Consider the following 14306-nt stretch of genomic DNA (forward strand, 5'->3'; position numbering starts at 1 on the left):
TTACTGTTTCAAATAGTATCAATAGGTTGTTTTTTTGTCAGCTTTCTTTCTCCGTCTCTTGTTTTGATTTCAGTCCCAAGCAGGCTCCCTTCACTGGCTTGTAGTCCCAGAAAAGAACAAGTCCAAGAGAGGGCTCTGATTGGCTTGGCTGGGGTCATACATCCATGCATGAGGAGCATCCAGCCATTCACCACAGCCAGAGGACTGAATCCCTTGACTAGGCCAGGTGACATCTGCACCAGGAACTGGGAACCAAGGGAAGGAATGCTGGGCAAACACATCAGTGCCCTACGGGGCATTTCTCTACTGTGTGTGTGTGTGTCTGTTTAAATCTTGGTACGGCATAAAAATCTGTAAAGCATCAGACTTGGCTATGAATATCTTCTTGTATAATCAGCCAATCAACAGATACTTTCTGAGTGCTTTCTGTGAGCCCAGGTGCTGATCTGTATCTAGGAGATATGATGATGAATGAAATATGCTACTTCTCTCAAGGAGCTTAGACTGGATTAGAGAAGTTAGATGCTAAATGGGTATAAGTGTGATAAATGCTACAAAAGAGAAATCTGGGGTCCCTTGGGAGTGTGTAACGGGGGTGGGGGTGGGCGGGCAGGCACCTAGAGGCAGAGTGGAGCTAGTTGCCTCAGAGAGCATTGATGGGCCCTATTGACCTGGGTGTACTGCATGACCTTCACATGTATTTCGCTAGCTTGGCCAGCCTTCAGTCCATTGGGGGTGGCTATGGAAAATGAGTTATAAAAACACAACAATCAGGTAACAAGAAGAGGAGGAGATGGTCCTACCAGTTATTTTTAGGGAAATTTAAGACCCTACCTTAGCAGGCTAGTCTGGCTGGCAGAATTTGGGGAACATTTTTTGATGGCATGAGACAGTATCACAGGAGTAAGTAGTGTACCACTTTGGGCCCAGATCACAGGTCAAGACTTTGATAAAAATTGTATATAGGGAAAGTCTTTCCTCCAACTTGTACAGAATTTTTAACAATGGTCTCATAGATCACCTTCTGACAGCAGAATAACCCAAACTCTATGATAAATAGTAGGCATATCATCAGGAGAGAAGAGAGAAGCAAGTACATTATTAAACCTTTACATCCATTTTGGTGGAATTTTTCCTTAGGATACCCAATTGATGATCTGATCTGATGCGATCTTGGCAACTGAGGCTGATTAGCCCTAACATAGTCCTCAGGTGGAGACAGGTGCATTTTGGCACTGAGGGTATCCATTTCTCATAGCAACCATCCCTCAACTTCCAGCAAACACTACGATGACTTGATTCATAAGAATATGGTTTATGTTTATAGAAACAATCACAAAAATGGCTATAAAATATCTAAGTAGGAAAACAGCCTATTGTTGGCAGCCTATTTATTCCCAAAGGCAGTATGTAAAAGGACAAAATGCACTATTCAGAGGCAGAAGTAGGAACACTGGTCACATCGGAGAAGCCTTTGGGATATCTGATCCAAAACCTTTGCCCCTGGAACCAGGTGCCTGGCATTTACCTTCCTTCAATTCCATGTGAGGGAGTCCCCTGTTTAACTCCACTCAACCGCTTTCTACACAGAGTGTAGACATATGAGAGAAGATGGTGAAGAATCCTGCATTGTTTTCTTTTTCTGTAGGCATTAATTTTAAGTTCACAATGATTTTACTTTTTATATTCATTAATGTGAATGGGAGAATTTTATCCAACTAGAATGGATGCTGGGTTATATTTATTGATAAACAAGTCGTATCTTAAAAACATTCTGAAATACAATAGTTGAAAAGTAATTTCCAGTAGAAAGCTAGTCACAAAAGATATTCCAAAATTTATTTTTATTTTTTAAACATTTTCTAACCTTTTAATTTGTTTTTGTTCTCCACTGATTACAGTTGACTTGGATGCCATCCCAAGTGCTAAAGTGCGAGACCACAGGATGGTGAGAAATCAGTTATAATTTTTCAAGTTAGCTTTCGGGGGGTAAAATTTTTAGGAATATGATGAGTGTGCATTCCAATTTTGAATTCTTCAAGAATATTGAATTAATAAAGAATTTAAATCTTGTCTCATTGGTGTAGTGGCTAACTAGAGATGTATTAGTACAGTATGTAGAGAAAGCATACTGTAATGGCTAAAAACAAGACTCTTGAGCTAGGCTATTCCAGGTAGTCTGCTTTTAGCTGTGTGACTGCAGGAAAATTATATAATCTTTCTGAGCCTCAGTTTCCTACTCTATAAAATGGGATAATAGTACTTAACTCTGAGGATGGTTATAAGGATTAAATTAATTATATTTGCAAGGCACTTAGGGACAGGCCTAGCATGTAATAATTTCTATATAAATGTTTATTAAAGAAATAAAAAATAGCTCAAGGGTTGTTGTGAGGATGAAGTGAGATAATATATTAAAGGCCCTTGGGGGGCTGGCCCTATGGCTGAGTGGTTAAGTCTGTGCTTTCCACTTCTGTGGCCTGGGGTTCGCTGGTTCAGATCCTGGGCATGAATCTAGACACTGCTCATCAAGCCATTTTGTGGTGGCATCCCACATAGAAGAACTAGAATGACTTACAATACAACTATGTACTGGGGCTTTGGGGAGAGAAGAGAAAAAGAGGAAGAATGGCAATAGATGTTAGCTCAGGGCCAATCTTCCTCACCAAAAAAAAAAAAGGATGGCTGAAAATATATTTAAAAAAAAAAAAAGCCCTTAGAATAGGGCCTGGCCCATCATGAGTGCAGTCTAAATGTTTGCTCTCAGTATAAGCAGTCCACTTCTGAAAAAATTGGTCATGAATACCCTATGAATAGCAGTAGAGCATTGTCTGATACAGTACCAGAAGTTCATGAGAGGATGGTGCAAAAGACCAGGCAGGGTTCTGCTCTACTGTCCACAGGGGCACTAGGAGTTGGAATTGACTTGATGGCACTAACAACAACAAGAGTGTCACTCTTATCCTTAGGAGGTGACATCTGTGCAAAGACAATGGAGAGAAGGGATGAGCCATTTTCATTCCACAAATATTTACTGAATTCTTACTATGGATCAGATACTATTCTAGGTGCTAGGGGTACAGGAGTGAACAAAAGGAACAAAAATCTCTGCTCTCTGAGGACTTACTTTCTGGTAAGAGAGAGAGAAAATAAACAAATAAGTAAAATATATAGTGTGTTAAATTGTGGGGCTCTGGAGAAAATGATAGCTGGGAAAGGGGGTTTGGGAATACTGGGGTGAGAGGGTTTAATTTGAAGTACAGTGAACATGGAAGGCTTGCTGAGTAGGCCACATTTGAATAAGGACATCAGGGAGGTGGCCCTGTGAAATATCGGGGGACACATCTGGAGGAAGAACCTTCTAGGCAGAGGCCCTGGGCAGGAGTAGGCCTGGTCCATGCTAGGAACAGTGAGAAGGCGGGGAGGCTGCAGAGCCACGAGCAAGGGCAAGTGGGAGCAAATGAGTTAGGTGACGGCTGGACAGCAGAGCCTCGCAGGCCATCAGAGGGCTTTGCCCTTTATGCTGGGAATGTGATGAGAAACTCCCAAAGTTTCTGAGCAGAGGAGTGGCACGATTTGTTCGTGTTTTAACATGATCACTGACTACTGTTTGTTGAGAACAGACTGAGGGGGACAAGAGGCTACTGCTATAATCTAGGTAAGACTGAAGGTGATTTAGCCTGAGGTGGGAGCCACAGACTTGGTCAGAAGTGATTGGATTTATTTTGAAAGGAGACCTGAAAGGATTTTTGACATATTGGATGTGGGATATGAGAGGAGTCAAAGATGGACTTCAAGGTTTTGGTTGGGAGTTGCTATTTACTGAGGTAGAGAAGCAGGAGAAACATTTGGGGGGGAGAGATTAGGAACTTAGTTTCCATGGTAAGTTTGAGCTGCCTATTAGACAAACAATTGGAGCTGATGAGTAGACAGATAAGAGAACGAGTTCAGGGGAAAAGATCAAGGCTGGAAATAAATTTAATCTCCACACACACTAAAGAGACAGCCAGTATTATTCCCATTTTCAGATTATAAAAGTAAGACTCAGCTAGGCTATTAGGTGCCCAGGCTTACCGGTTGGTAGCTGTTGTGCTTGGTTTTGAACTGATAATAATGATGATGATTTGATGTTGCTAATAGCTACCATTTATTGACCACACTCTGTACCTGTGGGAGGTACTTGACATTCATATACTCTAAAGTTCACAACAAGGTATGGTTGTCCTGATTTTACATCAGAGGAAACTAGCCATGATCACACAGTTGATGAGCAGTAAAGCCCAGATCTGAACCCAGGCTGGACTCTGGAGCACCTCTTTGTCCCTGTACTTCATGGCCTGAGACGTATTGACACCTATTCCTGAATACTCTACAGGTCAGTAGGTTCTTTGTATGTAGCAGGCACATTTCTCAGTGAAAAGATACTGAAATTTAACATCTGGGATTTTGGTTAAAATCCTGGATTAATAACACCAAGTAGAAACTCAGCATAAGCCAACAGTTTATCATGGCTGTTACAAAAAAGCTAATAAATGTTGGGCTCCTCATCTTCCTAAAAACTGGATTATATGAGAAACACAAGATAAAACTGGGGAAGATTGTCATGGAGAAGACAGGGCTTAGGTGGACTGTGATCACTCCTTTCAGTTATGTGAAGGACTGTGATGCAGGAGAGAGGTTGGGCAATATGTGTGCAGTGCTAAGAACAGCTGGTTCAGACCATTTGTTAAATATTAGACGCTACGATTATCATGCTGGAAAGCAGAAGTAGAGTCAATGGGTGGTAAATTAACAAGGAGATTTAAATTCAATATATAGAAGAATTCAGTGAAAGAGAGGAACCTTCTGATTATTAATACTGTGTCTCAGTGGAATGTATTTCCTTAAAAATTAATGGATAGGTCTTCACTGGAGTCTTCTAGCAAATCCTAGAAATCTGTGGGGGACATGCATGGAGGTGGTGTTAGGTGACTTTAGGTTCCTTCCAAAATATAGGGTGACATTATCCCTAGTGTAAAATTCTCTCTCTATAAATTTACCTCTCGTTTGAGAGTTCATTACAAGCCCAACCCTAGCATTATTTTTTCTCCTACTCTGTGTCCTTCTATATCTTTGCTATGCCTTTGTGACAGCTGTCACAGAGGGCTGTCATTATTGAGGGCATGCCTCTCTCTGCCACTGGACTATGATCTACTCCAGAGCAGAAGCTCTTACTCATCTTTGTATTTCCAGTTCCTAGCAAGGAGGAAATAGTAAGTGTACTCTACAGATTTATTGAAAGAATGAATGAATCTTGGCAATGGTTTAAAGACTTTTATGTTTAATTGGGTCGACTGCTTCATACTGTATGAAAATATAATAGTTTTTATCACCAATGTGAGCCTTTTATTTGACTTCAACCACAAGGGGGCAGGAAGGAGTGGAGTTAGGGAGTAGAAGTCTGCTTGCCAAAATCTCTAGGCTGGAGAGATCAAGTCTTACTGTTGTCTTCTCTTCCCTGGTGGAAGTTTACATGCTTAGCCTTTCCTATGTTTGCTGGGCATCAGAATGCAGTGTAGGAGGGAAGCAGCCAGGCCTACCTGTCCCCATCCTCTTTTGCTGATATTGGGGACAGTGTAAAGACTTGTGCCTCTTAGTACAAATTTGATGTTTTTCCAGAGGATTAATAAAAATAGTCATTAATATATGATGTTTCTTTTAGCCTGGAGGTGACACTAATGATTTCTTGAAAAATTCATTATTGGAATCTGATAGTGCTTTTATTGGTGAGTATATTTATTTTACCAATCTGTTTGTTCAAATATGAAACATTGTTTATGTTTCTTTTAAGTGTTTTTCTCTATACTTAAAAAATTGATACTTTCTTTAGTCTTTCTTGTGAAATGTGGTAAAAAAAGGAATATTCTGTGTTACTAACTTAATGGATAATCATCAAATATGACTTACAAAGTTTTCAAAATTAGAATAACTAATATGAACTTTAGAAGTCATAGGAATGGTTCACACAAAAACCTGTACATGAATTTTCGTAACAGCTTTACTTCTAACAGCCAAAACTGGCATCAGCCCAGATGTCCTCCAACAGGTGAGCAGTTAAACAAATTGTAGTACGTCCATACCATGGAATATACTAAGCACCAGAAAGGAACAGACTATTGATACACGTGATAACTTGGATGACTCTCCAGAGAAATATTGCTGAACAAAAAGATCCAATCCCCAAAAGTTACATTCTGTATGATTCCACTTATATAACATTTTTGAAATGACAAAATTTTAAAGAAGGGCTGGCAGTTGCCAGGGTTAGGGGGTAAGGAGAGGTGTGTGTAGTTATAAAAGGGTGACATGAAGATCTTTGTGGTTTTGGAGCACTTTTTAATCTTGACAATAGGGATTGACAAGCAAATGTAAACAGGCAATAAAATGCTGTAGAGCTTAATCACACAAACACACGAATGAGTACAAGTAAAACTGGAAAAATTTGAATAAGATTGGTGGATTGTAACAGTATGAATGTCCTGGGTGTGAGATTGTTGCTCTTGTTTTGCAAAATGTTGCCATTGGGGTTAACTGGGCAAAGTGTACAAGGGATCTCTATTATTTCCTACAACCCCACGTGAATCTACAATTATCTTACTGTTTCACTTTTAAAAAGTTGTAAGCATATAACTTAGTCTTCAGAAGATATGTGAAGGTACCACGGGATCTTTTAAGTATTGTGATATATGCTTATAATTAGGTACTCTGATCATAAGCATTTCTGCCATCCTAGGGCCATCAAGGAATTCTCTCTTCTACATATTAGTTATATTTCATGTGGATTACTTTATAATTTCATGTGATAAAAATTCTAAACTAGCCTATATTTGTCTTCCAGTTTTTTCTTCTTAAATGAGTTTTTCCTTTCCAAGGAAGTCATATTGTGAGAGTGAGTAAAGATAGAGAAACCAGCAGGAAATAGGGATGGGAAGATAGCTTGTCTGTGGAGGCATCAGGGAAGTGTGACCTGTCCTTGCTAACAGTGGAGACAGTCTGGGGCATTCAGGATGGTGTGTTAGAGTATTTCATCGTTCTAGACTCAAGATACAGCAGTCTGTCTTTCTGATTAATGGTCACCACAAATATCCTATGGTCACCACTGTGCTACCACTGTTCTAATGAATGTGGGTAAGGCTGGTAGTTTCAATGCTTTCTTTTTTTTTTGATAACCTAGATGAAATAGACCAGTTCCTTGAAAGTCACCATCTGCCAAAAGGCACACAAGAAGAAATGCACTTCGAATAGGCCTGTATCTATTAAAGAAATTGAGAGGTGGGAGAAATGTTAGTCAAAGGGTACAAACTTTCAGTTATAAGATGAGTAAGTTCCAGGGATCTCATGTGCAGCATGGTGACTAGTTAACAATATATTTGAAAGTTGCTATGAGAGTAGAGCTTTAATGTTTTCACCATAACAACAATAAAATGGTAATTATGTGAGGTGAAGGATGTGTTAACTAACTTTATTGTGGTAAACATTTCACAATACATGGGTATATCAAATCGTCACATTGTACACCTTGAACTTACACAGTGTTATATGTCAGTTATGTCTCAGCAAAGCTGGGGGAAAAACCCAAATTGACTATGAGAACAATAAAAAAAAAAAGAAATTGAATCAATAATTAATAACCTTCCGAAACAGAAAACCTCAGGCCCAGAGGGGTTCACTGATGATATCTACCCAAGCTTCAGGGAAGAATTATACCAAATCTCTACAGCTTCTTCCAGAAGACAGAAGCAGAGGGAATACTCTTAACGCATTGTGTGTCCAGCATTACCCTAATACCAAACCAACAAAGACAACACAAGAAAACTACAGACCAATATCTCTAATGAACATACATGCAAAAATTCTCAACAAAATATTAGCAAATTGAATCCAACAATGTATAAAAAGAATTATATGAGCTGGTCCTGTGAATGAGTGGTTAAGTTTGTGCACTCCACTTCAGCAGCCTGGGGTTTGCTGGTTTGGATCCTGAGCATGGACATACACACTGCTCATCAAGCCATGCTGTAGCGGCATCCCACATAGAAGAACTAGAATGACCTACAACTAGGATATACAACTATGTACTGGGGCTTTGGGGAGAAAAAAAAAAAGGAAGATTGGCAATAGAGGTTGGCTCAGGGCCAGTCTTCTCCCCTCCCCCAAAAGCATACTTAAAAAACTGAAAAAGAATTATACACTACAACCAAGAATTATACATTGCCGGTATGCAAAGCTGGTTTACATCCAATTAATATAATTCATCCAAATCAGTTCCCACAATCCATCACATCAACAGGCTAAAGAAGAAAAATTGCATGATCATTATCAATAGATGTGGAAAGGCATTGAACTAAATTCAACACCCACTCATGATAACTCTCAGCAAACTAGGAATACGTGGGAACTTTCTCAACGTGATAAAGAACATCTACAAAAAGCCTACATCATATTTAATGATGAGAAACTAGAAACTTTCCTGCTAAGACCAAGAACAAGGCAAAGGTGTCCCCTCTCACCAGTCCTCAACATCATCATGGAAATCCTAGCTAATGCAGTAATGCAAGAAAAGGAAATAAAAGGTATATATATTGGGAAGGAAGAAATAATACTGTTTTTGTGTTCAGATGACGTTTGTCTGTAGAAAATCTGAAAGATTCAACAAAAAACCCCCCTAGGACTAATAAGCAATTATAGCAAGGTTGCAGGATACCAAGTTAATACACAAAAGTCAATCACTTTCCTATATACCAGCAATGAACAAGTGGAACTTCAAATTTAAAACACAATATCGTTTACATTAGCACCCCGTTAAAAAAGAAATACGTAGATATAAATCTTACAAAATATGTACAAGATCTTTATGAAGACAACTATAAAACTCTCATGAAAGAAATAAAGGGAGTAGTAGTCCATGTACATGGCTTGGGAGAATCAATATTGTCAAGATGTGAGTTCTTCCCAACTTGATCTATAGATTCAAGGAAATTCCAGTCAAAATCCTGATGAGTTATTTTGTGGATACTGGCAAACTGATTCCAAATTTTATATGGTGAGGCAAAAGACCCAGAATAACCAACCCAGTATTGAAGAACAACAGTCAGAAGACTGACACTAACTGACTTCAAGACTTACTATAAAGTTATACTAATCAAGACAGTGTGGTATTGGTGAAAGAAGAGACAAATAGATCAGTGGAACAGAATAGAGTCCAGAAATAGAACCATGCAAGTATAGTCAACTGATCTTTGACAAAAGAGCAAAGGCAGTGCAATGGAGAAAAGACAGTCTTTTCAACAAATGGCACTAGAACAACTGGACATCCCTGGACAAAAGAATGAATCTAGACACACCCTTCACAAAAATCAACTCAAAATGGACCATAGACCTAAATATAAAATGCAAAACTATAAGACTTCTACAAGATAACATAGAAAACTTAGAAGAACTTGGGGATAACTTTTAGATATGACACCAAAGGCACAATCTGTGAGAGAAATAACTGATAAACTGGATTTCATTAAAGTTAAAAACTAATACTCTTCAAAGGACAATGTTAAGAAAACATTTGCAAAAGACATATCTAATAAAGGACTTATCTAAAATATACAAAGAACTCTTAAAACTCAACAATAAGAAAAAAAACAACCCAATTAAAAGGTGGGGAAAAGACCCAAGCAGACACTTCACCAAAGAAGACATACAGATGGTAAATAAGCATATGAAAAGATTCTCCACATCCTGTGTCATCAGGGAAATGCAAATTAACACAATGAAATACCACTGCACACCTAACAGAATGGCCAAAACCCAGAACACTGATAACACCAAATTCTGACAAGGTTGTGGAGCAGTAGGAGCTCTCACTCACTGGTGGGAATACAGCCACTTTGGCACTTTCTTACAAAACTAAACATACTCTTACATACAATCCAGAAACTGCACTCCTTGGTGTTTACCCAAAGGAGTTGAAACTTGTGTCCACACAAAAACCTGTACACAGATGTTTATAGCAGTTTTTATCCATAAGTGCCAAAACCTGGAAGCAACCAAGATGTCCTTCAGTAGGTGAATGGATAAATATACCGTGGTACATCTAGACAATGCAATATTATTCAGTGCTAAAAAGAAATGAGCTACAAAGCCATGAAAAGATGTGGAGGAACCTTGAACGTATATAAAAGTGAAAAAAGCTAGTCTGAATAGGCAACATACTGTATGATTCCAACTGTATGACCTGGAAAAGGCAAAACTACGGAGGCAGTAGAAAGATCATGTTTGCCAGGGGTTAGAGCAGAGGGAGGAATGAATAGGTGGAGCTCAGAGGATTTTTAGTGTGTGATACTGGTGGATACATGTCAAAACCCATAGAATGTTCAACACCAAGAGTGAACCCTAATGTAAAGTATGGACTTTGGGCGATACCGATGTGTCAATGTAAGTTCATCAGTTTTAGCAGATGTACCACTCTGGTGGGGGCTGCTGATAGTGGGATAAGTTGTGAGTGTTTTGGGGGAAGGAGATATATGGGAATTCTCTGTACTTTCCACTCAGTTTTGCTGAACTTAAAACTCCTGTAAACTAATAAAGTCTATTAAAAAGAGAGAGAGTGTGAATTAGTGGTGGGGACTACTATAATGAAGTCAGCAAATTGTGTTTTTGGAGTTTTAGAAAACCCCATATAAAATTTTATTTATATTTTATTTATATAAAATAAAATGTAGTTATTGCTGCTTTAAAAAGGAAAAAGGCTGTACACTAACTTTCAGAAATTTGAATATCAATTTTATGTTAAATGATAGTATTGTATCAATGTAAAATTTCCTTGTTCTTAGATGGCACATGCTGAAGTGTTTAGGAACAAAGTGTCAGGATGTCTGCAATTTGTTCAGCAAAAACAAGCAACAAAAATCCACCAAAATCTATATAGAAGTAAAATAAATGTGGCAAAATAAGAAATGGTGATTTTAGTTATTCATTGTATTATAACTTTTCTTTAGGTTTTAATTTTTTCAAAATAAAGAGTAAGGGAAAAAATTCTAAATATTGTAAGCTATTCACTTCCATGGTCAAATAGGTTGTTGACCCACTAGAATGGCTATGATCAAAAAGACTGACAATACCAAGTATTGATGATGAGGAAACTAGAACCTTCTTACAATGTAAAATGGTAGAACTACTTTTGAAAATAGTTTGGCAGTTTAGAGTTACCATAATATCTGGCAATTTTATTCCTAAGAATATTCCAAAGAAAGGAAAACATATGGTCACACAAAGACCATGAATGTTCATAGCAGTATTATTAATAATCACCAACTAGTAATAGTTCAAATGACCAACAACTGGTGAATGCATAGACAAAATATGGTATGATGGAGTACTATTCAGCAGTAAAACAGAATGAACTACTGATACATGGTACAGCATAGATGAACCTCAAACACATTACGCTAAGTGAAAGACACAAAGTATTACATTGTATAACTCCATTTATATGGAATCTCAGGTAAGGTAAATCTGTTGAGACTGAAAGCAGATCAGTACTACATGGGACTGGGCAGGTGGGAGGAGGCAATGATGGCCAGTGAGTACAAAGAAGCCTTTTGAGGTGATAGGAATGTTAGTGATAATTACACAATTCTATAAAAATTATTGAACTATATATATTTATAGTGGGTGAATTTTATTATATGTATCTTAATAAAGCTATTAAAAGACAGAGTCTGGGTTTAGCTCTGAGTAAAATGATTTGAAATGGTGGATGTGTAAGACTTCTCCCTTGTCTGGACCTTCTAGGTGCTTATGGTGAGACGTATCCTGCCATTGAAGACGATGCCTTCCCTCCACCATCACAGCTGCCCTCTGCAAGGGAGCGCAGGAGGAACAAGTTGAAAGGACTGGACTTTGTATGTAGGAAATATCCTTTTCCTTTTTCCCTTTGCACTTTAGGAGTGAGAGGTCCAAGTTCTGACCCATGTTAAATTCATGTGGTCCAATAGAGAAAGGGCACTTGCTCTGGAAGAGAGGTGGACAGGGGTCTCAATCTAGGGTCACCCAATTAGCTGGATGACTGTTGCACTGAATTCTGGTGCTTTGGCTTCTGTGAGGTAGTATTTTCCTAACTCTTAGGGTGGCTGTAAGTCTAAGCCTAGTACCTGGCACAGAATCTCTGCCCTATAAATGTTAATGCCTCACCCCAGCATTCCTCCTTCCCCTTGCAGAACATATGGATTTCAGAGAAGGCACAAGAAGCAACTAATACCATTTATTGGAAAATCTGCTATAACTTCCTTATCACCTAAGTCTACCATACAGGCATCTTCTCCATTTGGTCAGATAAGTTGCCTAAGGTCACATAGGCAGGAAGGCTGATATTCAAACCCATGTTCTTTTCACAGAACATGTGTAAATGTCTTTACAGTGTAGCCAGTAAAAAGTGCAGGCTTTGGAGTCCTTAGTACGTGTCCCAACTATGTCCTGTCTTTGTTGAGTAAGCACCTTTGGGCAATTTCTTAAACTGTGTTTCCTTATGTATGACATGGAAATATAGTTATATAACATATGTGCAGCACTTAGCGTAGAGTCAAGTACGCAGGGAGCTCTCAATAAATGACGAATGCTGTCATTAGCATTATTATATGTACAACTTTATTTACCGGGTGGCAGTAACATGCTTACTTGTTTCCCTAGGCAACCACTCATCTACCTTCTGTCTCTATAGATTTGCTTTTCCTGGACACACATAAATGAGGTCATACAATATTTGGTCATTTGTTACTGGCTTCTTTTTTTTTTTTAAATCCCCAAAGGTCATCTAAGTTATAGCATATCAGTGCATAATTCCTTTTTATTGCTGAATAATATTTCATTGTATGGATAGTCCACATTTTGTTTATCCAGTCAACATTCGATGGACATTTGGGTTGTTTCCCCTTTTTATCTTTTATGAATACTGCTGCTTTTAACATTCATGTACAAGTTTTTTGATATTTTCTTTTCTCTTGCATATGTAACTAGGAGTAGAATGGTTGGGTTATATGGTAACTACGTTTAGCATTTTGAGGAACTACCAGACTGTTTTCCAAAGTGGCCACACCATTTTACATTCCCACCAGCAGTGTATGAAGCTTCCAGTTTCTCTACACCTTGGCCAACACGTGTTACTTTTTTATTATAGCCATCCTAGTGAGTGTGAAGGAGTATCTCATTGTGGGTTTGATTTGTATTTCCCTAATGATGTTGATCATCTTTTCATGTACCTCTTAGCCATTTGGATATCTTCTTTGGAGATAATGTCTATTCACATCCTTTGCTCATTTTGAAATCAGATTGTCTTTTTATTGTTGAGTTGTAAGTTTTTTATATAGTCTGGATACATGTCCCATATTAGATGTATGATTTGCAAGTATTCTCTCTCATTCTGTGGGCTTTGTTGTTGTTGTTGTTGTTAGTTCTGGTTTTCTTTTTAGGAGGACTAGCCATGAGCTAATATCTGCTGCCAATCCTCCTCACTGGCCCTCAGCTAACATCTGTGCCCACCTTCCTCTACTTTACATGTGGGATGCCTGCCACCGCATGGCTTGACAAGCGGTGCCACGTCCGCATCCGGGGTCTGAACTGGCGAAACCCGGGCTGCCGAAATGGAGCATGTGAACTTAATTGCTGCATCACTAGGCCGGCCCGTCTTTTACTTTCTTGATGGTGTCCACTGCAGCACAGAAACATCTAATTTTGATGAGGTCCAACTTTATCAAATCTTCTATCGAGCATGCTTTTGGTGTCATATCTAAGAAACTGTTGCCTAACCCAATATCATGAAAGTTACTTCTAGGAGTTTCACCGTTTTTGCCTTTAAATTTAGGTCAGTGATTCACTTTGAGTTAATTTTTGTGTATGGCATGAGGTGTAGGGATCTAAATTCATCCTTTTGCATGTGGACATGCAGCTGTTCTAGTACGATTTGTTGAAAAGACTGTTCCTTCCCCTAGTGAATGTTGTTCGCTCCTCCGTCCATAAACACGAGAGTTCATTTCTGGACTCTGATTTCGATTCTTTTGATCTGTATGTCTCTCCTTAGGCCACTGCCACCCTGTCTTGATTACTGTAGTTGGCCTGATTCTTAGTCCGTGCTCTTTCAGGTTTTTTCCCTCTAATGTCTTATGATTGCCCACCTTTATCGTTTGGCAGCATTTATATGTTACCACAAATGCTACACCTTCAGTCTGAGCCTGCAGGGATAAACACTGGCAGCTGGAATATAAACGCTACAGATCTTC

At 38.7% G+C, this 14306-nt stretch overlaps 1 protein-coding gene across 7 annotated transcripts in view; it reads left to right on the forward strand.

Moving 5' to 3' along the window:
* CSPP1 (centrosome and spindle pole associated protein 1) overlaps window positions 1–14306 on the forward strand; it is a 152126-nt gene that overhangs the window by 134810 nt on the left and 3010 nt on the right. For 6 of the 7 annotated variants that reach the window (XR_006885590.1, XM_046642064.1, XM_046642067.1 and 3 more), the window contains 3 exons: window positions 1902–1948; window positions 5702–5765; window positions 11827–11936. Coding sequence is in view for 6 of the 7 variants with exons in the window: in XM_046642064.1 (XP_046498020.1) it covers window positions 1902–1948; window positions 5702–5765; window positions 11827–11936 (221 nt within the window). In the remaining variant the exon portion in view is untranslated. The other variant, XM_046642063.1, reaches the window with a different exon arrangement.

The sequence above is a fragment of the Equus quagga genome, chromosome 16, assembly GCF_021613505.1.
Source record: "Equus quagga isolate Etosha38 chromosome 16, UCLA_HA_Equagga_1.0, whole genome shotgun sequence".
Lineage (NCBI taxonomy): Eukaryota > Metazoa > Chordata > Mammalia > Perissodactyla > Equidae > Equus > Equus quagga.